This window comes from Verticillium dahliae, genomic scaffold, assembly GCF_000150675.1.
Source record: "Verticillium dahliae VdLs.17 supercont1.2 genomic scaffold, whole genome shotgun sequence".
Lineage (NCBI taxonomy): Eukaryota > Fungi > Ascomycota > Sordariomycetes > Glomerellales > Plectosphaerellaceae > Verticillium > Verticillium dahliae.
The window spans coordinates 2,116,957-2,144,198 of NW_009276916.1; the positions used below are offsets into that span (position 1 = coordinate 2,116,957).

General features: G+C 57.7%; 8 protein-coding genes across 8 annotated transcripts; 7 read left to right on the forward strand and 1 right to left on the reverse strand.

Annotated features, from left to right (window-relative positions):
- Positions 1-1,370: 1,370 nt before the first annotated feature.
- On the forward strand, positions 1,371-4,712 carry VDAG_01511 (MIZ zinc finger domain-containing protein; the record flags this gene model as incomplete). Its single annotated transcript, XM_009650397.1, has 2 exons — positions 1,371-1,648; positions 1,733-4,712. The coding sequence occupies 2 exons, from the start codon at positions 1,371-1,373 to the stop codon at positions 4,710-4,712; spliced, it is 3,258 nt and encodes a 1,085-aa protein (XP_009648692.1).
- A 1,539-nt stretch (positions 4,713-6,251) lies between these two features.
- VDAG_01512 (arrestin) lies at positions 6,252-7,958 on the forward strand (the record flags this gene model as incomplete). Its single annotated transcript, XM_009650398.1, has 1 exon — positions 6,252-7,958. One exon carries the CDS (start codon positions 6,252-6,254, stop codon positions 7,956-7,958), a length of 1,707 nt encoding a protein of 568 aa, XP_009648693.1.
- Positions 7,959-8,273: 315 nt separating this feature from the next.
- VDAG_01513 (lipase) lies at positions 8,274-9,328 on the reverse strand (the record flags this gene model as incomplete). The annotated part of the gene is made up of 2 exons (XM_009650399.1): positions 8,274-9,094; positions 9,121-9,328. 2 exons carry the CDS (start codon positions 9,326-9,328, stop codon positions 8,274-8,276), a joined length of 1,029 nt encoding a protein of 342 aa, XP_009648694.1.
- Positions 9,329-13,359: 4,031 nt separating this feature from the next.
- VDAG_01514 (uncharacterized protein) lies at positions 13,360-14,780 on the forward strand (the record flags this gene model as incomplete). Its single annotated transcript, XM_009650400.1, has 4 exons — positions 13,360-13,372; positions 13,433-13,815; positions 13,922-14,051; positions 14,110-14,780. The coding sequence occupies 4 exons, from the start codon at positions 13,360-13,362 to the stop codon at positions 14,778-14,780; spliced, it is 1,197 nt and encodes a 398-aa protein (XP_009648695.1).
- Positions 14,781-15,444: 664 nt separating this feature from the next.
- On the forward strand, positions 15,445-16,192 carry VDAG_01515 (uncharacterized protein; the record flags this gene model as incomplete). Its single annotated transcript, XM_009650401.1, has 2 exons — positions 15,445-15,792; positions 15,851-16,192. The coding sequence occupies 2 exons, from the start codon at positions 15,445-15,447 to the stop codon at positions 16,190-16,192; spliced, it is 690 nt and encodes a 229-aa protein (XP_009648696.1).
- A 451-nt stretch (positions 16,193-16,643) lies between these two features.
- On the forward strand, positions 16,644-19,859 carry VDAG_01516 (uncharacterized protein; the record flags this gene model as incomplete). The annotated part of the gene is made up of 1 exon (XM_009650402.1): positions 16,644-19,859. The coding sequence occupies one exon, from the start codon at positions 16,644-16,646 to the stop codon at positions 19,857-19,859; it is 3,216 nt and encodes a 1,071-aa protein (XP_009648697.1).
- A 1,223-nt stretch (positions 19,860-21,082) lies between these two features.
- On the forward strand, positions 21,083-22,885 carry VDAG_01517 (uncharacterized protein; the record flags this gene model as incomplete). The annotated part of the gene is made up of 3 exons (XM_009650403.1): positions 21,083-21,937; positions 22,018-22,103; positions 22,180-22,885. The coding sequence occupies 3 exons, from the start codon at positions 21,083-21,085 to the stop codon at positions 22,883-22,885; spliced, it is 1,647 nt and encodes a 548-aa protein (XP_009648698.1).
- Positions 22,886-23,240: 355 nt separating this feature from the next.
- VDAG_01518 (FAD binding domain-containing protein) lies at positions 23,241-25,533 on the forward strand (the record flags this gene model as incomplete). The annotated part of the gene is made up of 4 exons (XM_009650404.1): positions 23,241-23,850; positions 23,928-24,192; positions 24,276-24,951; positions 25,026-25,533. Exons 1-4 carry the CDS (start codon positions 23,761-23,763, stop codon positions 25,531-25,533), a joined length of 1,539 nt encoding a protein of 512 aa, XP_009648699.1. The 5' UTR covers positions 23,241-23,760.
- Positions 25,534-27,242: the final 1,709 nt, after the last annotated feature.

Consider the following 27,242-nt stretch of genomic DNA (forward strand, 5'->3'; position numbering starts at 1 on the left):
AGTATCTCGTCAGAAGACGAGGTCAGATGGTGCCGCAGACCGCAGCTCAAAACTCGATGAGTTACATGAATGCCGCATCCTCATTGCAGTGAAGGGATTTCCGACAACGCCAGCCATGCACACACCAGCATCCCCCCTTATTGACCTGAAAGCCTGCCCCAACAGTTGGCTGGGTTGCTAGACCCACTACTGCCTCAGGGTGCCCCATCTGTGGAAAGGGGCAGCAGCCCAACACAGATATTCTGAGCCTCACATCTGACTTGCCCAAGCCTGAGTCTTGCTGATGTGGCAATCCATTAGGTACCGTGCTTCAACGGGTAGCTATCTGGATTCAATTGTCTCTGGAAATCACAGGTTTCCCACTGCATCTACGTATGTACCCAACAGTCAGAGTGAACTCATGAAAAGATGGTACATGCCTTTGATCACTGTGCACTGCATCTGAGATACCACCGTGATGAAGAGTAGCAGACGGGTTGTGTTGGCGTTGATAGGGCCTATTCTTACGGAACACGGCTCTTTTGCCGACTAAGTAGCTCTTTTGAAGCCAAGTCTATTCATCACGACGAATTCAGCTCCAATGTCCTTTTCCTTTGATATGTCGCTTGCCGCGATGTGATGTCCGTTAGAATTCAGGGCTGACAAGCATATGCACTAGGATACTGTAGCAGCAGCAGCAGCCAGCAGGCCCCGCCTGTCAGGACAAGCCTGTGGCCGTGCATCCTAGTGGAGGTCTTTCAAGATGAAGTAGCACTTATTAGGTACCTACCTAGCCAGGTGTCTGAGAGGGGACTAGGTATCCTCACCAAGCGGTCTAGCCCTTTCTGTTCAAGAGACCCTGCTTTGCCTACCTAAGGTAATTAATTACCTTACCTCCAAGTTGCCTGCCTTTCAACTACACTAGCGGATCTGCTCCATTTTAGTCCATTACCACGCTCCACCCAGACTTCATTTTGTCCATCTTCAGTCGCACCCCAAGCGCACTTCACCATACGAATAGCGAGAACATCAGACGGCTTGTAGTCACTTCAAGGAGAACCGAAGAACTCCGTCAAAGCGTTGGGACCACAAGCTGCTTCCCGATCAATGTTCTCCGTCGCATCACCATCCTTGCGACACGGCGCTTTATTACGCAGCCCGGGGTAGTAACGTGTATTACAGCGAGCCTCCGACATCTTTCCTCCCGCTTCTTGCCTTCCGCCGCATCGGACATCATCGGCCTGCCTCATGGTTAGTTCTCCCCTGTACTGATACTGCCTCTTGCTTATGACGATGTTGACAGTTGTCCCCTAGCAGACTCGCGAGGCTCTACAGCATTTCGACAGGCGTCTATTTAACAAAGATCTCTCGCTCCCATCTTGTGCTCGAACATGCCTCCGCCAGGGCGTCAAGGTATGAACCTCAGTGACGCCCAGGTTACGGCCTCGAATCGAGCTGTCAACGCCTTTCTCGGTGATCCTCGGCCAGCATGGATAACCCCCAAAATTGGGCATACCCAAGCCCAACCACCGCAACCTGCCCATGGCAGTGGTCGGCAACCTCCAGCGACATCTAGACCACAAGGCCCTCCCCCGTCAAACATCGAACGAGACCCGTTTTCTAGAATAGCTCAGCAGAAGGGCACTGCGGCAGGACCAAAAAACGCCACGTAAGTGCTCTCTGCCCTCCTGTTACTTCGGTAGGCAAGGACAGGCTACACGATTGCGAAGAAGCCGAAGCTGATCATCGACAGTGAGGAATCAGAAACAGCCCTTCCATCGCCGTCCCCCACAGACGAGCCAAGTCCTTCATCTACGACTCCCCTGGCGGCAAGTCCTGCCCCGGGTCTTTCTACATTTGAGCGGCCAGCGAGCTTCAGAGTTGTGGCGGCTTCTGCTCCTGAACCCACTCCGTCGCACACTCTCCGACAACACCCTCCCCGGCTTGCAGAACCCGGCCAGTTGCCAACACCCACAAATGCGAACATCTCGCGCCCCTGGGAGACTCCCACTCCCGCGAGTCGCGAGGGCGCTCAAAGCTTGCCTATTCCAGCAATAGTACCAAGCCAGTCTGCGACAACGGCCCAACTGAGAACTGGAGGCGCCCCGCTCGTTCACCAGCCTACCACTTTCAGCTCCAGCTCAAATCCAGGCTCAACTTACAATGTGCAGCCAGTCCAACCACGGGCCAACATCATTATGGACTGGGCTTGGATGCGTCAAACTCTTAGCGCACGGATACAGCAGGTCAAAAGCCAATTCTTGGAAGTCAATGACTCTATTGTCCTGCCGCGATCCCGGATTCTCATGTCTGCATTGGCGTCCGGGGACGTTTTCTTCTTAATTCTGCATCAAATTTTCTGTGCCTGGTCCCTTGACACAACCTCTGTTCATCATTTGACCACTATCTTGCCCGCGACGATGGACAACGCCCTTTTCCTCTTGCAGACTGTACTGAAGCCCAACACCAGCATGCCTGCAGACCATCTCCGTTGGTTCGCGTCTTTCCCATGCGCGTTTCCCTCCCAGTGGCCAAGTGCGCATCTTGCCCCGATTGGCATCTTCTTGAGGAATTTCTCCCGGATGTGGCAAACCGACTTGCTACCGCGTGTTACGAACAGGGGATTCCCTATACGGATAATGGAGCTTCGAAACGAGCTTGCCCTTGCATCGCCTTCGCTTGAAACTGTTCTTTTCACTGTGGCAAGACGACACTTGGGCGTCCCGGACGGGCGCATAGCTCAACAAATGTCTGCAGTGTTTGCCCAGGATCAAAACAATTACAATCATGAGAGTTGTGCCACCGGTCAACAAGACCTCTCCGCTGTCATTGTTGATGCGTATAGGAGCCTACTGCGACAGTCTCGGGTCGAAGTGCAGAATCAGGGCAAGCAAGCACAAGTTCCACTCAACGCAGGTTCAAGTCCAGGCTCAGCGAATAATACAAATGGGCGGAGGCAGCAGCAGCAGCAGCAGCAGTCGCCGCCCCTTCCATCGGCACAACATCATCTTCAGTCCCACCAAAGCCAGAATTTGCACCTTCAAAGGCAACAAGAACGTTCACAGCTGATACCCAATATTGCGCATCCCCTCGCGACCATGCAGCCTGCAACGGGCGGAAATATTATACATCCGTCTCCTTTAGGCAATTCCCGTGCAGGCTCATTTCAGATGCCTTCAGCGACCGATATAAGCCAACCCTCACACCACGAATACATCTCCCCATACCCAAGGCATCAGGGCCAGTCCGTGCAAGGCTATGTCTCTGGTAGCGGACCCTACCACGTCGACCAGCAGCACGAAGTGTCTCCCCTAGCTCGCCAACTGTCTCTGAATTCGACAACTCAAGGGCCCCTATCTCGATCAGCAAGACCAGGCCAAGCGAGCCTGCATAGTTCTGGCATTGTTCAGCCTTCTGCACGACCGAGGCTAACTACCAATCACCCTTCAGCTCTTGCACCCGCGACTTCCGAAGTAATGAGACCCAACAGTCTGTTACCGCCCCGGGGCGTGACGCTAGGTATCGACCGGATGGCGATGTCGCCCTATGACAAAAAGTCGATCGATATGGCTCTCCATCAGGTTGATGTGGCCAGCCCGCGGCGTGTCCCAAGACAGCTACCCCCTGAACAGTCGGTATCTACGCAGGAAAAACATTACCAATGCATAGGGGAGATTGTCAGTGGGCCCTTGGCCATCAAGCCTGATCAGTCCATTCACCAGCTTGACTTTGAGGTCTCTGACGACGAACTGAAGCGCCTGAGCACGTATAGCATGTCTCCGGGCGAACGACAGGTTCTGTGCGACTATTTTGACGGTTCGCTTCGGTTTCGGCTTCGTGTCTGCGAGGTCGATCTCAATAGCCGAGGGTCGTTGTCGGAAGCAGCGTGGTCGACATTGTCGACACAGTGGCCAGGCCATATCTACGTCATGTGCAACAGTCAGGCAGTCAAGATTCGGCGCAAACTGCACAACGGCCAGGACCAGCCAGCCGAGCTGACGAGGCTGATTCGAGCAGGGCGGAACGTGCTGAAGCTGTCCGTATCGAACGTGACGCCCAAGGCAGGGCATGCCACGATGGTGGCGGTGGAAAAGGTGGTGACGCTCACCCACAGCCGCATCATGGCCATGGTCTCTGAGCGAGGGGTACTTCCCGCGGAAGCGACGAGGCGCATTGTGCGAGAGCGACTGACACCGGTGGGCCAGAACGGTGGTGACGATGACGACGTGCCCATCATCTTCAGTAATCTCAGCATCGACTTGGCAGACCCCTTCACGGCCACCATGTTCAAGATTCCGGTGCGGGGCTCCTCGTGCACGCACCTAGAGTGTTTTGACCTCGAGGTCTGGCTCGGTACGAGGCTCGGCAAGTCAACATCGGTTCACTCGCTCAAGTGCGGCTGTGGGCTATGCAGACGCAGCAGGGCACTGGGCGCGGAGCCGTCGCTGACGGACAAGTGGAAATGTCCACTGTGCGACAAGGACGCCCGACCAGGCAGCCTACGAGTTGACGGATTCATGGTGGAAGTGCGAGAAGCTCTTGTGCGCCGGGGTCTGACACGCACCAAGAGTATCAACGTCGGACCGGACGGAACATGGAGTCCCAAGGCGGAGCAGCCGGATAGCGAGGACGAGGAAGATGTAGAAGCAGATTCGCAACGGCCGCCAAAGCGGGCCAAGACGGGTCACCAGACGGAGGTTCGGGGGGCGGTCGAGGTGATTGTCTTGGACTGAAATAGCCATTTCCATTTTTGGGTCAGTCTCTCCTGTGCCACGCCTGGACGTGGCAGGGCGAAAGGGATTTTTTTTTTTTCGTTTTCTGGCTTTTGCTTTTCCAGCTTGTTCTCTCCTTTCTTTTTCTCCCGCTCTCTCCCTGTCTCCTTCCCACTTGAAAACAAGGTTTGCGATGATACCACGTGGCTTAGGCGTTTAGGAGGAAGAGAATGTCGGTCGTCTGACGACGATTTTGATAGCGGGCGGCAAGGTAGTCGTGGCATGGGCTGCGTAAATGTTGCAGCGGCGAATGGATGTGAGCCCGGGCCTGACTGGGAAGGACTTTCGATGGCCTCCTTGCCCTGCTAGATAGCTGATATGTGGTACCTACCTAGGTATCTAGGTGGTTAGGATAATAGTTAGGCATGGCTTACACTACTTTGTGCTCCTCTTGAAGACGGCCTTTGCGACTGCCTACCTACCTACCTAACTTGGGCAGGTACCTATGTAAGGTAGGTAGGTAGGTCAGCTCTGTACTGTCCCTCGGTGCCTGTGGTAGCTCGGCGGCAGGTGGCTGCCGCACTGCACCTGGATGCGGCATGCACGTACGACACAGGAAAGGAGGGACGAGGCGGACAGGCGGCAATGACATCTGCCCCACGAGCGCCACCAAAACGAAGCAGAGCGTGGCCCGTGAGAGACACTGATGAGGTGTGCAGGCACCTTGGCACCTACCTACGTCTTGGCAAGGTACGTGAGCAGGTGCGCAGGGCAGGTGGGCGGGCAATTGGGCAAGTGGGCACGTTAGGTAGGTACCGAAGTGGGTTGCCCCATGCACAGCCTGCCTTGGTGTTCAGTGACCACCTTCATCCTGGCGACGAAGGGACGTCAGTTTGTCCCACTGTATGTCTGCCAATTTGTCAAGTCTGCTTGTCTGCCTGTCTGCCTGTCTGCCTGTCTGCCTGTCTGCCTGTCTGCCTGTCTGCCTGTCTGTCTCATCGCGCATCGTCAGTCCGCCAACTGCTTCGCCTCGGATCACCCCAACAGACAAGGTATTGGAGTACGTGGCCCAGTGCGCGTACCGCGCGGCTGGTCTCTGTTCTGGTGCTCGGGGGACAGGCACGAAACAAGAAAGACGCCTGGACCCGGACTTCTACTATTCGCTTGTCAGTAGCTGTATCCATTCTCGATCATCTTCCATCGAATCAATTCATCAAGCCGCGTTCCGCAAATCCCTCGCTCGCCACGTCTCTTGTCTCGACAAGCCTCGCTCGAACCAGCCACAGTCACCACCAAGCAGCCCCGAGCCACCTCTGCTCCTCGTCGCTCACTTAGGACCATCTCACAGCTTCGCGGTCTCACTCAAAGTCCCACAGTCCTACGGCTTAACAGTCACAGTCCCACGGCTTTACAGTCACAGTCCTACGGCTTTAAGTCTCACAGTCTCACGGCCCCACGGTTCCACCACGTACCTACAAGTAACCCCCCGACGCCTCACATCCACCCCCGGCCGCCCTCCTGACGTGACCTGGCCGCTGCTCTCGGGTGCAACCCGCCACCATGTCGATTCGCATAGCCTTGGACGATCAACCCGAGTTCTACACCAACCTTGACTCCATCGATGGCCGCATCATTCTGTCCTTGAGCCGCCCCGAGAGCGTCGGCGGCATCATTGTCAAGCTCGAAGGAGAGTCCAAAACGGCTCTCGCCATTCCCGGCGGCTTCGATGACTACGGCACCCCGCAACCGCCCCGGCTTCCCGGCAGCGGCCCCCCTGGCAACGTCCTGAGCGAGAACCACAAGATTCTGTACAAGGTTCAACAGGTCTTCCCTACCTATGAGGACGATGTCGCCAACGGCTCCGTCGGCGGCAACTTTGTCCTCCCCAGCGGCCAGCATGAGTTTCCCTTCAAGTTCAAGCTGCCCCTCAACAACGCCTGCAGCGACCCCGTCGCCATGTCCAAGATCGGAGGCCTCGGCGGCCTCGGCGGCTTTGGCGCCGGGGGTGGCATCTTTGGCATCGGTGGCATGCGTGTTATGGACGGCAGCAAGCAGCTGTTCATGCCTCACGTCACCAAGACACTGCCCCCCTCCTTCACAGGCATGCCCATGGCTGCTGAGGTGCGTTACTACGTCAAGGTGACCATTCAGCGGCCGGGCCTGCTCAAGGAGAACTGGCGCTACCAGATCGGCTTCAAGTTCATGCCCATCGAGCCCCCTCGCCCTCCCCGCACCACCCAGGAAGCCTTTGCGCGCCGCCCCTTCACCTTCAAGCCGCGCATTTCCACGCCAGCCGTTGCACCTCCTTTACAGAAGAAGCGTAGCTCCTTCTTCATGACAGCCAAAGACAAGGAGAGGGAAAGGGAGAAGGAGAAGGAAGAAGCCTCGAGTAAAGCGTTCGCCGAGGCCGCCCCGCCTTCGATCGAGCTGTCTGCTCGTCTTCCTCATCCCCCCATCCTCACCTGCAACCAGCCCGTTCCGCTGCGGCTCATCGCGAAGAAGCTGGTGCCCTCGAACGAACAGGTGTATCTGACCTCTCTGCAAATCGAACTAGTGGGCACCATGACCTTGCGAGCTCACGACTTGAACTACAAGCACCCAAGCCGCTGGACCATTGTGCATCAGGTCAACCTCAACACGCCGCTGCTGCAGAATCCAGCGACGGACGAGGTGGGCGTCGAGTCTGTCGTGCCCGATGATGTCTGGCGGCACGTCCCTCTGCCCAACACGGTTGCGCCTTCCTTCGCCACGTGCAACCTCCAGCGGACCTACGAGCTCGAGCTCAAGGTGGGCTTGAGCTGGGGCGCGCCCACACGCAACGGAGGCCTGCTGGCCCGCAAAGAGCCGCCGCCGCAGACCATCTACCTGCCGCTGACGTTTGCCAAGGTCCAGGTCTACTCCAACATTGCTCCGCCGCCGGGGCTGCTGCAGTCCCTGCAGGAGCAGCAGAACAAACCAGCCGCGGCGACTCTGAGCCGGCCCCCAAGGTTACCGCCGCGAACGAACACGGCGGGCATGGCTTCGTCGGCTTCGACGCACACAATGGCGCATCCGCACCAGGCGCCGCCGCAGCCACAGCATGACCCGCTGTATCCGCCACAGCTCAGCAACGACGGTGCACCGCCGCCGGACGACGCGCCTCCGAGCTACGACGAGGCCATGGCGGACACGGCAGGTGCGCCGTTTGAGGGGACGGCCCAGGCGCGACCGGCGTTTAGCGGTGTCACGAATGAGAACGCGCCCAGTGATGTGCCGACCAAGAGCTAGGGAGGGAAGGGGGGCGAATGAGTTAGCGCGAGGGACGATACTGTAACGAACTGCACGATGAATGGCATGATGGGGGCATAGATACCAGGAGCGGACGGGCGGTGTCACAGGCTAGAGAGGCGTTGCGGTTACTTAATGGTCATTGGCTCCGTTTGAATCTAGATGAAGGGCACACGATAATCGATGTCTATATTCCGCTCCCTTCTCACTTTCTGCAGGCTTTTCATGTATGCCTGGAGACAGCGTACACGGATTTTTTTCTTTTCGTTTAACCAAGACCACGATGTGTCCGTTTGAATTTCCGTTTGACACCAATTAGAGGCCCTCCTTGGCCAGCATGTCAGCAATGTCGAGATACAAGGCGACGGCGTTGAAGGGCCGGCGCTGCCCGGTCCAGATGCGCCTCGTCTCCCAGCGCAGGCGGTTCGTCCAGTTGATGAGGTCGAGATGGCTCACGCCGCGGAGGGTGCCGCGGTAGTCCCCCCAGCGGCTGCTCTGGACGCTGACGAGGCCGTCGTTGGGGCCCTCGTCGCGCGTGACGACCCGCCAGCTGTGGCGGAAGGGGCTCAGCAGGCCGGGCAGGTCGGTGGCGGCGCCGAAGCTAAAGTAGCGCGTGTCCGGGTCGTCGGGGGTGGCCGGGTTGAAGTCGTCGCGCAGGTAGGCCGTCGTCAGCTGGTCGAAGGCGCCGGTGCCGAGGCCGACGGTGCCCATGACGCCGTACCAGTCGGACAGGCGGGCGGCGTGCAGCATAAAGTCGGCAAAGGCGCTGCCGTGGTGGGGCGTCGAGATGGTGACGAGGCTCGCGACGCGGACGCCGGCGGGCCGCAGGCGCGCGATCATGTAGCGCGCGTCGAGGCCGCCCATCGAGTGGGCGATGATGTTGACGGGGCGGCCGCGGGGGGCGCCGGCCTCGATGGCGACGGCGAGGGCCTCGGCGCGCTGCTCGATGGAGCCCGTCGGCGGCACGGACGGCGTGATGATGGGCAGCGAGGGCGCCAGCGTCTGCAGGGCGTCGGTGATGCCGTGCCAGTAGTGTATCGCCGGCAGGAACTGGAGGGGCGCGCGGATCTCGGAGAAGCCCAGGAGCCCGTGGGCCAGGACGAGCGCGTTCTTGGGCGACTCTGCCTTGCGGTCAGCTTGGGACAAGGGGGCGTCGGCGAACCTTCAAAGGGAGAGGGTCGAGGGGTACCATAGTGATCTCTGACTTGGGCGTAATCGTCCAGGATCTCCCTTCCGAGCTCCTTGAACCTCGGGTCATGGTGGTCCTTCCATGGCTGTGGCGAGGTGTGCAGAGTCCTCGACCGCGTTGCTCGAGACGCTGCGACGGGTGCTGGTGACGCCCGGAAAGCCAGGCGCGCCCTCGATATCATGATACGACTGCGGACATGGAGATTGGGGGCATGATCGTCGTCTAGTCTAGGTGCTCGCTGTGCATCATTGGATTTCGGTCACAGGCAAAGATTGACACCGAGGCATGTGGGCAAGTAGGCAAAATAGCAAGCGCCAGCGCGTCTCGTTCTTGACGTCACCGAATCCAGCCGTCTGTGGCGGGTCTGTGGCGGGGTCTGTCATACTGCCGGGCTACTGCCTGGTGGTACGTTCGTATGGTACTAAGGTGCCTTTCCCTTAGCTGGTGTCTACCTAAGGTACCTAGGTACTTAGTAGCTCATCAGGCCTCGCTCCAACAACACCTCGAAGGCTGAAGACGATTGCATAAAATGACTTGTCTGCCGCTGAGAAAGACTTACATTGATCCGTCGTGCTTTTCAAGTGCTGCTCCCTGCTGCCAGCTCATGGGCGTCGTTCAATCTGGCACACACGCAAGTCGGATACTGTGAGACGCTTTGGAGTTTGGACTGTGGACTTCTCGCGCAAGCGCAAGAATTCTGAGTATACGATGCTGGCTCGCTGGCCTTGACTACGAAACCTTGTAAATGCGCAACTCGGTTTGGTACTACCTGGCTAGTCTGATGGCGGCTTCACGATCAACGGCATTGGACGACGTCGGGGCAACGGCCACACAATGTCCCTTTACGCCGCCCAATGGAGCACAAATTGGATGATTGCAACGTTGGGTTTGGGTATAGAGGTTCGAAAGCTCCCATGTTACCCTCTTCTCCTCTACAGTATGTATGCATCGGCCGCGACAGACCTCTATTCCAGCAAAGCCATGCAATTCAAGGTGCTAATGGTGAATCTTGTATCCTGGCAGCCTGGATTGCCTAGTCCGACGACACACGGCATATACGCCAGCAGGAGACACATTTCATCGCGACCCCGAGTATTCCGGGACGCCCTCGAGCCCCCCTCGAATCTGCCTTGCGTCAATCTGTAGACAGCGAGCACACGTGCACAGGACACTCACAGCCATCCGAACCTGGCAGACATCCGGACGCTTTTGACCGACGTGATCCATTCTCACGCCTCACGGGGGAAGATCCCCTCGCACCATGTTGGTCACATCTGCACTTGGTCCTTTGACTTTGCGGCCCCCACTTACATGAGGGGTTGGGTCTGGGTCTGGGTCTGGAGCTTCGGCATACGATGCTGATCCTCGTTCGAGATGTGGTGTTTTCTGCAACCTCGACACCCCGTCTTGCCCAAGATCCGCAGCATCACAGGCGAGCGAATGGCGCGGGAGGGCGGCCGCCAACGAGGCCATGCCAGAGAAGCATCACTTTTCAAGTGCCAAGTAGAAACCCAGGTGCGCATCTCCGGCACATGCCTTCACGAGCATAATCGCGACGCTGGGCTAGGCACCGCGACGCTGGGCTAGGCACCGTCGGACAAGGATCTGTTCGTGATTTGTCCCTAGGCAACAGGCGAATAGTCAGAGGGCGTGAGTTGGTCCACCCCTGGACGAGCGCATCTTGCGCACCTGTCAATGTCTGTCATTGTGACCATCAACCACGAGACGACTGCGTAGGGTGACATTTGTGCAAGGGTCGTCGAGCACGTTATGCACGTTTGGTCTTTGAACCCGACTCGAGACGTGCTGAACCTGCCGAGGGCGCGTCTGTCGAGATGCTAAGCCCTTGGCAGCTCCGTGTAGCCGCGGCAGCGTAGAGGAGTAGCGCGACGGCCGAGCCCCCCGGGGCTAGTCTCAGCCACAGGAACAGGCACCACGGAACCAGAGAGACGCGGAAGACGGGAGGAAGTCTGGGCGTTGAATGGCGGAGAAAAGGCTGAGGGCGAAGCAAAGGCTGAAGGGCGAAGAAGAGGCTGACTGAGTGACTGCCTCCTTGCTGTGGGTGCAGCCTGCTGTGGGTGCAGCCTCGCCCTCGACATTCGTTGCCTCAAGGCCTCAAGTGCTCTTCCTTCGTGCTGCTGCTGCCCTTTGACGACCTCCCGACCTAAACACATGGTACTTACCTAGGTACCCAAGGTGTCCTTGTCATCTGTCCCCCTCCAGAGTCCGAAGTAGGTGCGCCTCTAGCTTCTCCTCGTTCCGCATGCAGTTATTCTCTCGTCTACGTTTTCCGCGTCTTGTGCCTCTTTTCCTTCCGCCTTCTCCATCCGGCCCGTCTCCATACTTACTGTCTTCTGTCTGTTGGCGCCAACGTCAATTCCTGACTCGAGCGGTCATGGAGAGCCAGCCTCCCGCAGCCCCCCCCCCTTCTGGCCCCATCGACATGCTCATTTCGAGTTATCTGCATCATGCAACCATCGGCATTTCCATCACACGATCGTGTGCTCGAACCATGATGGGTACAGATGGACACTAGATGGAACACAGATGGGGAAAGATGAGCGAAGAAGAGGGGAAGCCGGCCGTCCAGAACAGGTGACAACAGAACAATGCATTGTACTGACCACCAACCGCGCACCTCATGTGGACCGCCACCTCTTGCTTATCGTGCGCATATGCCTGAGAGGCGGGGGGGTGTGGGAAAGATGGAGAAGACGCATCTGCCGCCATCGACTTTCTTCAGTCCAGGAACCGTTCCGCCCGCCCCTCCCGAAGATCTCTGCCCTACCTGCCCTCCTTGGCACAACGGCCTGCCTGACGAAAGCTGTTCATCATTGTGAGCAATCAAGGCAAGCAGGCAAGCAGGCAAGTAGGCAAGCTCGGCAGCCAACAGGCAAGCAACCCTAGCTGCATGCATGCCATCACCAACGACGACTGGTGCGCGATGATACGGAATCTGCCGCCCCTGCAACTCGGCCAGTGGGGGGGAGGGAGCAGAGAGCCTAGAAGAGAGGGCCTCAAGGGCCTGGAGAAGAGGAACCTGGCAATGAGAGCCTGCGGGGCGGTGGCACAGACGCGTGATAGCCTTTGCCGCACACACCACACTACTCAACTCATTGGACCAGAGGGACGCCAGAAGCGCCGACAGCAGACTAAGGTCGCGTTCATTGCTACCCTGTCATATGCGCCGTTGTGGCTAAAGGGTGCTCCCGCCAGTCGGCCTTCCATCATTGGTGCTTTCTCGCGGCCGTATGGGGTTGTCGCCGGGGGGGAAAGCCTGAAGAGAGACAGTCTGAGTCTGGTCTGCAGACAGTCTGAGCCTGGTCTGCAGATCGCTACTCTCCTTCGGCATAGCCCAACCGGTCTGTCGGGTCCGCAACACGCCAGCTCCTCCGCCCGAAGACCTCTCCACAAGCCGTTGTGCCCCCCCCCCCCTTCGTCGGACGGCCCTCCGACAATTCCTTCCCGTGTGAGCCGATCTGAAAGGTGGTGGTGGCGGTGGGGGCCAAACAGCCTTCCTCTAGTCCATGCCGAATCTGCCTGAAATCTAGAAAGGTTTTCCTGTCATTGGGAGGGTGCCGTGGGTGTTTGCGTCTCTACGAATCATTCAACCGGTCCAACTAGGGGGGAGGGATTGGCTCCCCCCCCCTCCCTTTTCTCGTGCTCCTCATTCTCCGGCCAAAAAAACTACCTACTTGGGTAGATGGGCATGGTTGGTCGCAGCAAGTTAGCTGCTTGCTGACCTGGTGTTGGCACACAACACGACACAACACAACACACCCCGACACGGCAGACAACATGCGCGCAAGTGGACATTGCTGCCTCGGGATCGGGGTAAGGGGGTGCAGGGCGAGTGGGACTCTGCACCTGTGAGGCCTTTGTGCGCCCCCAAAAACATCCATGGTATATCCAACGCACCATTACTTTGTAGAACCGGACAGTCGGGGCATGCTGGCTGTCAACGTGTTGGTCTCGCCTGCGTTACCCTCCTCCTTGTCAGTTCTCGCCCTCGCACCTTACCCTCGCCCTCGCCCTCAACTTGCGTCTCGCCCCTCCACTGCTCCTCGAATCCCTTCGAATCAAGGTATATAGCCCCAGGCCTGCCGAGCTCGCCCTCTTGTCCTTGCCCTTCCCCTTCCCCTTCCACCAAGCCTGCTCAGCTAGGTCCATGATGAGATCAACTCATCGCTGCCTGCCCAGCGAGACCAAGTCATGGCAGGTGACTGTACCACAGACACCTGTCCAGTGAGCCAAGGCTTTCTCAACTACCGTCCTACCCGACCAGGCAACGCCGTCTTCCTCGCTGCTTTCGCCCTGCTCGTACCCGTGACCCTGGCCCTCGGCTATCGATTCAAGACGCCCATTTTCGCTTCCATACTGACGACCGGCCTGCTTCTAGAAGTCCTCGGCTTTGCTGGACGACTGCTTCTCTTTGACAACGTCGCCAACAAGACCTACTTTGCCCTGTTCCTTCTCGGCACCGTCCTCGGCTCGACGTTCATTGCCGCCTCCATCTTCATCATCCTGCCGCACGCCCTCTCGGTTTACGGTGCAAGGGCCAGCTCTGTCCAGCCGAAGCACATTGCTCTCGTGTTATCTGCTGTAGCTCTTGTTGCTGCCATTGTTGAGATCATCGGAACTGTCTGCGTTGCCTTTGCTGTCTTGGAGGTGAGTCTTTTGTCCTGCCAGACCCGAGGCTTTCCTGCCCACCAATTTCTAACTAAGTCAGGCCCCGCAGAACGCCAACATCCTCGTGACGGGCCTTGCCATACAGACTGCTGGTTTGGTGGTCTTCGTTGCTGTCCATTCCTGGTTCACCATCAACCTGAACGGCGAACGTAGCAGGCTAGACCCAAAGCACGCCACCGTGTACCGGTCAGCACGCTTCAAGCGTTTCCTCCTGGGTATGTAGTAATCCACAAGTGCACTCGATGATATGGGTTGACTGAAAAATATCTCCAGTCACGCAAGCTGCGACAGTACTGCTTCTCGGCCACACGATCTACCGAATCGTGGAAACAGCCAGTGGCCTCGACGGGCCTCTCGCACAGAGCGAGGCTGCTTGTATGGTAGTCAACGGTGCACTTCCATTCATAGTCTGTGCCCTCCTCGCAATCTTCCACCCCGGCGTGGCCTTTGGCAAAGCTTGGGGTCCCACGTCACCTTGTTTGCGCAAGCGTTACACCCGCCCAGCACCTCTCCGTTCGCCAGTAGCGACCTTCGAATACAGCCGAAGCCCCGATCAAACAGCCTTTGACAAGATGACGACTCCCACGTCGGCAACCATGCCGCTGCAGAATGCCACCATGGCAACCACAGTCAAGCAAAACCCCGTCACGCAAACCACCACGCAACAGCCTCTGTCTGTCGGGATGACGCAGAAGAACAGTCCGACGTTCTGGAAGGAGCAGCAGAGACGCCACTCGCAGAGGCTCAGCTCGACCTTCCTCAGACAGTCGCCCAAGACGAGCCCTACCTTTGAGACGAACCAGATGCAACAGCCCAGGCCGAGCCCGACAGCCCAGCACGGCTCTCGGCCACACTCTCAGTCGCTGTCGGGTCACAGGACGAGTCTCAAGTCAGAACAAGCCGCAACGCGGGGCAAGTTGGTGGACAGCGAGACGCTCTGGTAATTCAGGGTACCGAACGAGGTAGACATGGTTCGACTTTTTATTCGGTCGTGCTGATTTTCTCACTCTTCTCTCCTTTATTTCTGATACCTGGCTTCGTTTTGTTTGTTTTTGGTGTTATAGGAAGTGGCGTCCTCCTCCTTATTTTAGATGAGATTCATCAAAGTTGAACCATTCGGGCTTCGGATGCAAGACCGATAGTACCTTTTTTTCTTCCTTTTTCTTGCCATCAGTGGAAGCAGGAATTTGATGGAGCAGTCGGGAACGGCTTTACCTTTCTGGCCTTGTGAGCCAAAACAGCCACTCTTTAAGGTAGTCAGGCAGGGCCTGTCAGCTCAGACCCCTTTGTTCCCAAACGGACAGACTGTCATTCCTCGCATCGCGAGACATGTTCATCCTCCAGAGGAGGGGCGTCCGTTCCCAAAGAAATTGATCACACACTCCGCCAATGTTCTGCTCCCCCACCCATGTGCCGATGATGCCTCGTACATAAAATCGCGCCCATCCACACCACTCGATTCCACGTTGTCGGTCATGCCAGCCACAGTTGCTCCATGTCCGTTTGCAGCCACCAATAGCCATTCTTACAACAAAGAAGGGAACACCAGGGTGAAGAAAAGAAAGAAAGAAAGGAGAACAAACGAACGAACAAAAAACGCTTACACAAATGGCAGAAGCACCTGCTCAGCCCCCCGTCTTGCCTCTGCCGTTCAAGCTGTCGAGGTCAGAGAAGAGAATCATCCTCTCGTCCATCAACGGCAGTCTGCTGCGGTCCCACGCCGCCCTCGAGCTGGCGAGGGCCCTGACGGCGCCCGACGGCGCCCGCGCCCCCGACCAGCGACGCGGCCGCGACGCGTACCTCGACGCCCTGGCGCACGCCAGCGAGGCCCACAGGGACGCCGTCGAGTTTCACCGCTGGCAGCAGGCGGCGCGCGCGCAGGGTGTACCGCGGCCACTGCTTCCGCGGCTCGGCGCGTGGCGGCGCGCGCACGCGTGCTACGTGCGCGGCGCCAGCGTGCGCGGCGGCGCCTGGGCGGCCGTGGGACATTGAGGGCCTGACGCGGGAGTGTCAGGACAAGATGGGGGAGGAAGCGGCGGCGGCGGCGGCGGCGGTTGGGACTGGCAGATGGCCGGACGAGGGGCCCAAGACGGTGAGCTTCAGCCCTGTTGAGGAGCACCTTCTCGATCAGGCGTCGGCGGGGGTGCCGGCCAAGATCGCGGATGTGACGTCCGAGGGCGATGGTCCGCTCGCTGGTGAGTCGTGCTGGATCCGGAACGCCGAGGGACGCATCGTTGCCTACCGCTGGGAGAAGCCACAGCTGAGGAGGGTCGAGGGGACGGCGTACCTCAAGTGGTGGGAGGAGGCGGTCAAGCCCATTGAACTTGACGAGAACGACATTTGGTTTACCAAGTGAGCTTGGCATAAGCCGACTACGCACGAAAAGCAGCGCCGTTCAGTGGGAAGCTGGACTTCTACGAGGTATGCATTTCATAACATAGAGCACTCCCACATTGCTGTTATTAAAAAATAGAAAAGTCGATCCGTAAGAGACACGGGGTGAGCTATGCTAATTCTCGTCTTTGTCTTCGCAGAGTAGTCGGGCTGGCTCAACAATGTTGCCGCCACCTCCTTTGTCGTGCCTTGAGCCTCGACGCCGGCCTCTTTCTTTGAGGGTACGGTCATCAATGCTTGGCTTCAGAAGTAGGTGCTTCGCTAGTCGTCGTGTCGTCTTTTGATAAACAGCAGCATGCGATGGCCTGTCTAGGAGGTTTTTTTCCCACCCTGGCCACCTCTTGCTTTTATCGGACTCAAACTTCAAACCACGGCTTTCATCTTCACTAATAAGAAGGAAGGTTTGTCACAAAATGGCAGATGACCACAATACCGTTGAGGGTGACAAAAGTCCACCTCACAGTCAACAGCAGAGCGAGCACTCAGAGAAGAAAGAAGACACGGTCGACTATGGAAAAGTGAGACCGTTCCCGAGCCGAGATCATAGAGAACTGCGCAAGCGTGTTTGGGTCAAGCCCAGACCCATGAGCGATGACGAGAAGAAGCGCATCATAGCCAATTACGAGGCAGACTTTCACGACTTCGAAAAGGATGCGGAGGAGGCGGGCATTTTGGAGGAGGGCGGATCGAACGAAGGGTCATGGGATGTCGACGAAGATAATCCACACGGAATAGCCACCAAACGTGTGCACTTCCTTCGGGCAGATCTCGAGGCAGGTCTCTCTCCAGAGGAGAAGGCGCTCGCACGAAGGCAACAGCTCGAGCAACAGACAGGCGAAGAGGTTTCCGACGATGGCTGGTTTGCCATTTGGTCGCACGAGACGGCCAACGACGGCATGATCGAGCGCCTCCGCCGGTGGGCTGCCGGCCGAGACTCGGTGCCCGTGGCGTACTTTAACGCCTTTATACAGAAAACATATGCTGCAACATATGACGCCATCACCGAAGAGGATCGTCTCCGGGCGCAGAAGCTGTCCATGCAGATTGACTACGACGCGCGGCTCGAGCAAGATCAGAAGGACTATGATACCCGGGTTGCCCGCTCGCGTGCGGATGCGATGGCTGCTGCAGAGGTAGCGCTCCTGACTAAAATGATACAAGACACACTTGAACAGATTTTGGAAGAGTCGAGACTACAAGACGAACCACCGTCTGTGGCCTTTGCCAAGGCACACGCTGAAGCAAGCAAGGCCCTCACAGACCGTACGCGGGCGGAAGAGGCTGTGGACGAGACCACAAACCGACATATCCCCCCCAACTCTCAGATGATGGGGGAGAAGGACGGTCACCTGCGCACTGCCATGAATAGTCTGCATGCTCACCTTGGTAGTCAGCCCTCAAACGCGGCATCTCTTTATAGACTTGTTGACGCCCTGCTCACTTCATCGGGTGGACGACAAGAATCTCGACAGGGCTTGTTTGATACCCAGGAACGGCTGCGACAGAACGCAGATGAACGGGCGAAGAATGCCTTGAGGGTGCAGAACTTGGGGTTCCAACACTTTATTGAGCTCGAACAGCAACTTCATCATGCTACAGCAACGGTCGCACAGGTCCAGAAAGACCTTCGAGACCGCGATGATGAGCGGAAGAACCTGTGGCTCGTCGTTCACTCGATGGAAAACTCAATGATGAAGCAAGCCGTTGTCAGCATCAACAAGTATCGAAGGCTCGTCGCGCAGCGAGTCCGAAACAATCTTTCCGAACAAAGCCACAGACTTCTTACCGAGGCCAACAAGCTTGAGCGCTCAATCTACTCGTTTGAACAGCTCAGTGAGGTGTTGCAAAACACCACCCTGCCGCCCCCGGCCGATATCGCAACCCGCATCACCGACGAGCTCACACGCATCGCCTCGCTCTTTGAGAGCGCACCGGACAGCATCCGCAGCCTGGCATCAGGCCTCCTGGACCAGGAGATTGAGGAAGAATCAAAGTCCAGCGAGCGGTCGGCCGAGGCAGACACTCAGGCGAAGCTGCAGGTTCTCGAGGACGAGGTCAAGCAGCTAAGTGATGACAAGAGGCGGCTCGAGGCACAAATGCTGAGTATCAAGGACACGACAGACATCTCGGCGCTCCTCGACGCGCAGGACGCCGACAGGAGGCGGGCCGACGAGTGCCAGCGCGAGGCGCAAGAGCTACACTCGCAACTGCGCGAGTCGAGGCTGCAGGGTATCGCGACCGCACGTGAGGTACAGACACGTATCAGCGCCATGCAGAGGAGCCTCAACCGGGCGCACGCCCCAAGCAAGGTGCTTGAGCGGCAGGCGGAGCAGGCGAGAGAGGAATGTCGAACGGCGGAGCTGAGGGCGGAGATTGCAGAGGCCAAGGTCAAGGACCTCATGGCGACGCTGCAAGAGGTGAGCGGCGACTGTATGAAGATTTTACCCCAGTCCGAGACGGAGACCACGTCACCCACGGCCACGGCCACGGCAGCGGAGGTGAGCGATGACAAATGCACGAGGGAGAATCACAGGGGCCAGATCGAGAGGCTCACGAGCGAGCTGGAGAAGCTGAAGACGAAAAAGGAGGGCGCCGCGTCCAAGGCCTCGTTTGCGGCACGCCGCGAGCTCGAGAATGAGTTGCGAATCAAGACACTAGACGTGGAGAGAGCGAAGGCGGAGCTCATCGAGGTCAGGGAGTCGATGGCGGTTCAGGTGCTTGCGGGGGTGGACGAGAGGACGAGTGGCATCTGTAAAGAATTGGTCGCGAGCAGAATAGCGGCGAACATGAGCAACGACGAGGTGGGGGAGGAGGTACGGAGCGCCCTGGAGAGGTCGCTTGACGCGCACAAGGTGTTCAACACGAAGCTCCTCGACAGCAATTGTGAGCTGCGTAGGCTGCTGAGCGAACACAACCAGGCGTACGCCAGACTGCAGCTGGCGCGATCAGGTGAAGCACTGTCAGGCGAGGATTTCAGAGGAAAGCTCGTGGAGCTTCAGCAGGAGGTGGCGGCGATCCTGGGGCGCGGCGAGGACGATGTCGAGGCACCGGCGACGACGACGTGGGGTCAGGGGCAGCGGCAGTCGGTGATGCGCATCCAGCAGGTATTTGCCGGGAGGCCGTCGGCGGAGGAGGCAGCGGCGGGCCTTATGAGCCGTCCACAGATCGAGGCGTACTGGAAGTACCTGTCATTTCAGCGGCAGCGGGCGCAGGCCGTTAGTGCGCTACGACACGCAGACTGGCACGGGGCACAGGCGAGGCTCGACAAGCTGGACAAGTGGTTCGAGGGAGCTGGCCCGTGGCACCAGTTCTATCGGGAGTCTGAGATTCAGGGGTCGCTAGCATTCGTGCGCGCTTTCTGCCTAGCTCGGACTTCTGGCGACATGCGGAAGAGCGGCGATGTAGGCTGGACAGTCGTACGGGACGCTTCAAAGCAGGAGCTGGAACGTGCCAGGAATATTTGCTATAGCGATGGTGGTGATGGTGTCGACGAGAGTGATATTTTGTCAGGAGAAGAGACACGATACGTGCAAGTGTGGCGGAATTTTGGGACACGCGCTGAGCACGAGTTGGATGCGTTGTTCTTGAGGGGGAATGATGGGAATGAAGGGGCCGAGGGCGATGAATAGGAAGGAGAATTACTGCTTGGAAGAACGAATGCTCGAAAATCAGCTTAAGGACTGTGCCGTTGTTGAGATGAGGTCGTAGACAGCGGGGTAGGAACCATGGATTGTGCCTCTCGAGCCTAGGTAGGGAGGCAGGCACCACCTGTGCATGTGCAGTACAGGCATACGGAAGGCGGGCACCTGCCCACTCACGATGATGCCCCTTTCCCCTCGTCTCCCTCGATTCTTTCCCTTGGCTTCAACTTTGCTGTGCCTTCTCTGTTCGATCGATGCCACCACTGCTACCTATGTTGAGCAGTCGCATCCGCCCGGTCCGAGCGTTCTTGTTACTACTGCTGCCTGCTGGGCAGCCTTCCAAGTGGGCAAACCATCGCCAAGGTAGGTACCGAAGGTAGCTGCAACTGTGGACAACGGCTGCTTTTTGAGTTGACCCATTTAACTTTGCAATGGCTACTCACAATTGTCACTGCTATCGGCTGAGCAACTGTCTGGCCTTCCTCAGTTATTGTCCCGGTGAGATACCAGTACCTGAGGTAGGTAGGTACCTACCCACCTGGCATCTCAAGATAAGATTCTACAGTAGTCCCTCGCTAGCTGCACTGACATGATGACATGGGACGAAGGGAGCATTGACGATTCTCGTGTCTAACCTGTCTAACGGCTTGGCACAGACAAGGGTCTCCTATCCACACACGACCAACAGCCATCAACAGGCGCTTCACAGCCAGACACCTCGGTCGAACGAAATATCGAGTCCCGAGAGTTTGGTACGGGGAGCAGATGATTCATTTTATTGCTGCAACATCTGCAGCACGCTTCGCCTCGATTCTTGCGCGGCAACTCCGCCCACTCCATCTGGCTTACAGTAGCCCGTTCTGGTCCTTTCTCCTCGACGCTCATCGTCCGACTTCTTACGCCCATGGACTCCTGAAATCAGAGTAGCATGGTCACATCCCAGAAGGGCCCAACATGTGCCCTGCACCTCATTTTCCTATGAGAGGCTCGCCTCCCGCAGCACCAGTGTCGGCTTGGCAAGCTGCTGGATAACTGCCCTCTGCCAGTCGCCGTTTGCTCGGTGGAGGACCATCCCCCCCCCCTCACCTTGACGCAAGACGGAGCAAAGACCGAGTACTCTTCTCGCTGACTTGGCGATCTTCTCTCCCCTCCACTCTTTTTCTTCCACCCAGCGCCCCTGGAGATAGCGGCCTCAAGCACCAACAACCACCATGAAGGTGCCCTTTCTTCAACAGCAGGCTCAACTCGAGAAAGGCCATTCTCGAACCACCTCGCAACCCGGGTCCTTACCGTTTATCACGGATCTCAAGGCAAAGCTGCTTCCCCTGACCCAACACAGCTACAGCATACCGAACCCTCTGGCGAGAGCCCTCAAGCTCGTCGCCGCCGTCCTCGTCTTCGTGGTCTTGTGCTTGAATCTACCTTCGAGGCGACCCTACGCGACAGACTTGGTCCTTGAGACGGCCGACCTGCGTAATGGCGCCCTTGTCTCTGTCAAGCCGGTCAGGCCGTCACATGCCGCTGACGACCTGGCCAAGTCCGTCAACGAAAGTACCCGCGACGCCCCCCCTACTACGACCCACGTCATGAACTGCAACACCGACGTGGGCAGGCTCCGCGAAATCGGGGCCGCCCACGATCTCGGGGACCAGATCGAGTACCTCAAGCACTACGTTCGCTTCACGCGCAAACCCATCGAGCGGCGGTCCTATACCATGCTGCAACAGAGCCTGCTGCCCGACAGTAGCGAAGTAGGCCAGAGCTTCCGCACGCTACGACTTTCCGAGAGCAACGTCCACGAGGCTGAATGTCGCAAGCCTCTCGACCTTGAGGTTCCCCAGTCACCCTTCCCCGCCAATGTCGATCTCTCCGACTACATCTTCGCCCTCACCACGACTTTCAAGCGCCTCAAGCACCCCAAAACGATCGAAGAGTGGGCCTACTGGCTGACAGATGGCAACGGCAGGACGAACGGCGGCAAACTCCTCGTTCGGCTCACCGACGCCTCCGACGTGGAGCTCAGAGATGTGACCCAGTGCCTCGCTGATGTGGGCATCGACGCCGAAGTGAGCGCTTGCGACAGTCGCATAGAGAAGGAGATGCCGTGCGCTATGTCGGCCTGGTCCCTCTGCTATATTCCCACAAGATATCGTCCACGAAACAGTGGTTCGTCTTGTGCGACGCCGATACCTTCTTCTCAGCCATGAACAGCCTCGTTGCGAAATTCAAACAGTACGACCCCACAATGTCGCTCTACATCGGAACCTTGTCCGAGGATGCCGGCGCCGTCAAGCTCCATGGTTCCCAGGGCCTTCGGCGGCGGCGGCGTCTTCCTCAGCCGGCCTCTGGCCAAGATTATATCAAGTGTCCATGATACGTGCAATACGCGGGTCAAATTGAAGGAGTCCAACTCGGGCTGGGGTCCTCAGGGAGATATCCTCCTCCGCAAGTGCATCTATGAGAATACCAACGTGCGCTTGACTCAACTCGATGACCTCTGGCAGCTCGATCTCTCGGGAGACGCGGCAGGCTTTTATGAGGGCGGTCTCAAACCCTTCAGTATCCATCATTTCAAGGGTCACAAGAATTGGTGGCACGCCTCGTTCCCGCTCAATACGACCAAGATTGCCCGCACTTGCGGCGGGGACTGCTCGTACCAACGTTTCGTCACCGCCGATAACTTTATCATCTCCAACGGCTACAGCATCGCGCAGTATCCCCAAGGCATCGACTTCGACCTCAACCAGATCGAGGGCACATTCCGCTCAGACATCAAAGTAGACGGAAAGAAAAACGGGTGGGGCTTTGACTACACCTTCGGCCCCCAGCGACCGCCACTCAGCAATACGGGTAAAAAGATGGCCTGGGACATTTACGATTCGCAGTACCTTGAGGACGGGTCCGTCTCACAGGTCTATGTCCGGAAGAAGGACGACGAGCGATGGACGACGAAGGACGGAAAGCCCATGAAAGCCCTTGATGGTATCATTGAGCTTATATGGATCCCAGCATGAAGTTGGGAAATGGGAGAAAAGTGAATACCTGCAGCTGAATCATCTGCGGAAAGAAGAACAAATGAGTAAAAAGACAAAAGGGGGGACCGAGTGCCGAGGCCACAGCGCTTTCACCATCGCGCTGCTGGGTACAGGATACGAGGAACGCGGGTTGACCAAACCTTCGGACATCAGGCGAGCACAAGTTCGTGTCGTTCACCTCTCATGCGCATGCAATCCCCCTTGAGTGATGCGTTTATACGCGATGAGGTGATTGATGGTGGATGGGCTGTTTCCTGCGGTTTGGGTGTTAAATCATTTTACCTACGTCGATGCACCTCATCCCACGTATTCTGCCTCACCTCGCATTAGGGTAGTGAAAAGGAGCTCATAAAACGAGGGCCGCTGCTGCCCCCCTGCTGAACAGACCTTAACTGTGAGAGGCTACATGTACAATCCAGGCCGGCGAAATATCGTCTTGGCTTTTCGCGAATCGGGGCTGCGGCACAGCTTCGTGACCGCTCATCTGCTGCGCCCAAGATACAAATTGAGGGTGCTGCCCCGTGCACTCGCATCAGATAATCGAGTCGATTGCCTGTATCATGCAAGGGTGCTTAAAATTCCCTACACCTCACAGCCTCGAAGCGGGTTTTCCGCCGACATTAGCAGATGGCAAGGGTCGAGCGACCACCAGGAGACGACAGGCTGCAGGCTGCGGACTGCAGACTGCAGATGAAGAATGCGTGCGAACTGCATCCCCAAAAAGGGGGTTCTGCAGTTCGTTCGCTGCACTGGATTTGCATATAGTCTGCCCAGGTTCGCCGATGTCGCAATTCCTTCTGTTCACCCAATAGTCCGGTGCTCATCAGTCGTCAATTCCATCGAGAGCAGCAACAATGCCGAGTCCGCGGGCGAATATGACGGTCGGCGCCTTACTGGCCCTGGGCGGTGCGGGCGTGGCGTCCAGGAGCTGCGTGTCCCGTTGCGTGAGCACGATCTTGATCTCCGGCCAGGAGATCGATCGCGGTGATTAGGATGATTGCTAACCTTGCGTGGCTTGTAGTGCTTGGATTTGAAGAACGCCCCTAGTCTCGAGGGTAAGGTCTACTTTCCCGACTCCGAGGCATACGAGGCTCGTCTCCAGACGTACTGGTCTGTCTCAGCGGCCCTCGAACCGTGGTGTATGGTGCAGCCGTCGACGGCCGAAGAAGTCTCGGTAGCGATCAGGACGATCGTGGCAGGTGACTGTCCCTTTGGCATCCGAGGTGGCGGACACGGCGCGCACGCGCTCTCCAATGGCGTCGAGCACGGCATCACGATCGACTTTGGTACGTTGAAGCTGCCCGTTTATCTTGACCACAAGTACCGTGTCTTCGAGAGGAGTCTTTCTGATCGATTCGGTTGTCATCAGGCCAGATGAACGGCACGACCTGGAATCCCGAAACCAGACTTGCATCAGTCCAGCCCGGAAGTCATTGGCAGACCGTGTACGATGAGCTTGCACCCTACGGCGTTGCAGTGACGGGCGGCCGAGCGGGCACCGTGGGCACCGGCGGTTTCATCAGCGGCGGCGGCAATTCTTTCCACTCGGCGTCGCATGGCATGGGTTGCGATACGGTGGCCAACTTTGAGGTTGTGCTCGCGGACGGCTCCATTGTCAACGCCAACGCGACCAGCAACCCGGACCTCTGGCAGGCGCTCAAGGGCAGCAGCGGGAACCTGGGGCTCATCACACGCTTCGATATGTACCCGATCGAGTTCCCGGATCCTGAGCGGCCGGTGGTCTGGGGCGGCAACCTGTACTACGACCTCAAGTCGGGCCCGGCCCTCGTCGACGCGCTGGTGCAGTTTACCGACAATGTGCACAAGGACGAGAACAGCTCGTCAATTGTGTACTGGGCACACCTACCCCAGATTCTCGGAGGCACCATCCTCAATGCTGCTGTGGAGAACACGCTGGGTGAGGTCAAGCCGGCAGCGTTCGAGGTGTATTACGACGTCGAGGGTCTTCACGACGACACGACCAAGGTCGATACGCTCTCCGCGGTGACCAATGCATTGGGGGCTGGACAGCCGGCAGGGTTCCGGTAAGTGGCGAGGTGGCCTGCCGTTGGAGGTCTCGAGACAGTCGAGACGATGTGTTGGCTGACACGTGTACCAGAAATGCCTGGTTCACAGCATCCTTCAAGAACGACGCACGACCGATGAACTACGCCGCGGAGAAGTTCCACGAGCTGAATGCAGCGATCGAGAAGATAGCACCGGCGTCGGTATCGAACTTCAACACGCTGTGCATGCTGCAGCCGATCACCAAATCCATCGTCGACAAGGGCGTCGCCAATGGAGGCAACATTCTGGGTTTGGAGAGCTACGTCGACGAGGGCAATGGCATCATGTTCCTCGTGACGCTGGCGATCAACGGGGCGGAAGCCGAGGCGCTGGCGTTGCCCCTGGTGGCAGCCTACCTCGAGGACATTGACGCGTACTCCGAGTCGTTGGGGTTGAAATGGGACTGGAAGTACCTCAACTATGCTCACAGCAGCCAGGAAGTCATCGAGACATTTGGCAAGGAGGCCGTCGAGAAGCTGCAGCGTGCATCTGCGAAGTACGATCCGCAAGGTGTGTTCCAGAAGCTGCGTGTGTCGGGCTTTAAGATCCCGTCGAAGTAGTAGCGACAGATTTGTGTCGTGTCTATGGAGGGGCAAGAGCGAAGACGCGCGCAGGTAGCTGATATGCCACTTGGCTTTGGTGGTTGGCCCAAACGGCAGGCGTCTCCCTTTGTTTGTTTGTTTTCCCTCCCAAGCTCAGAGCGGCGGCCACGTCCAGGTCGTGCCTAGGTACCTAGGTACCTACAGTACCTCAGGTACTTTGCCAGCAAACACACTCCACAGATTCACCTAGTCGCTGTCGTTTCCCGTGGCCTGATCTGTGACGTGAATGTGTCTGGGTTCGCCACACACTGACGCTCGTCCGCAATTGCCTCCGAAACCGATGCGATTACTGGCGACGTTGATGTAAGCCACGATAAGGCGCGCAACATCTACAAGAAGAAACAAAAATGCAGGTACGGATGCGGGGTAACAGCTACATCCCGCCATGCCCAAAATGTGCTCCAAGACATGTATGTGTCTTGCCTCAGATCTTGTGTTGCCCCTCAGGTGTCCGCTGGGACGTCGAGAGGCCGCCGAGAATTGTTCGGCGGAAGGGCTTCTTCCATGTGAGATGTTGACCTTGTCGTCACGCAAGCCTGGCCCTTGCTCTCCCTCTGGTCCTGTCTCCAACCCAGTTTCCACGTCCGAGTTGGGCATGCAAGCATGTCAATCGAGCCGACCGGTGCAACTCTTCACCTATCTCCACACGCATCTTACTTGACGGCGATGCTCCGAATATTTGCTGCACTGCCGCGCTTAACGCCGGGCCACAGACTTGAAGCCCCAGCAGTTCTTCAAACATTAATCATGTCGGTCGCCATGGCTTCTCCTCCCACGATAAACCTCATTGGTCCTCTGCGTCACGTCACCTACGCCTCCCACGACCAACAGTTTATGCGTTTCAGAGTCGTTCTCCCACACTACGATTCCCCTCCCCCCCCCGCGCCAGCGCGGATTGATAGTTGTCCCGCGCTCGGCATGCGGCCCACGAGTTGAGTCACTTGGTCATTGCGAATCCTCTGGCCCTCATATCAGATCTCGGCCGACCAGGGCCAGCCCATGCAACGCGATCTGCGTCCACGGCACCTTTAGATCCTGGACGGCCCTTCTTCGTCGTGCTAGGCATGGATGGCGACGACATGGGCAGTCCGGTGTCATGAACCTGAGCAGTCAAACTGATGACCCATGTCGGTTGTGAGTTGGGGTTTTTTTTTTCTTCGTTTGGATTGCAACGCCAGTCACTGCCATCCCTTCGTTGCCACCATCGCGGCTGCTTTGTGGGGAAGAGCCAAGGTTGAACCCGCATGGATGTTCGGTACTGCTTCCCCGGCTTTCCTGAACACGGCTGGTTATCTTGAATTTACCCATAGTATTCAGCAACCCCCGGCAGCGCACCCTACCAAGCAACCACCCATCCATCGGCCGCCGTGACGAGAACCGATCACGCTGCTTTGTCAAGCTGAGCAAGCAGAGACTCGGCCCGTTCGAGCAGTCGTACCGTACTCCTTGCTCCGTACCCATCACCACGCGGACACGCAACCCGACCTCAAACATGGCTCTGCCGCTCCCGTCCTCAACTTTGACCCGTCACTACGAGTCAGCGTGCCACAAACCCCAGGCTTGACCCGCGGCGGACCGCGAGCTTGATTGGACGCCGTGCGGTTACTGGCAGATGACGACGTGCCTTTCATATGCCCATCGGTAGTGCACAGCCTGCTCCTCGCCTT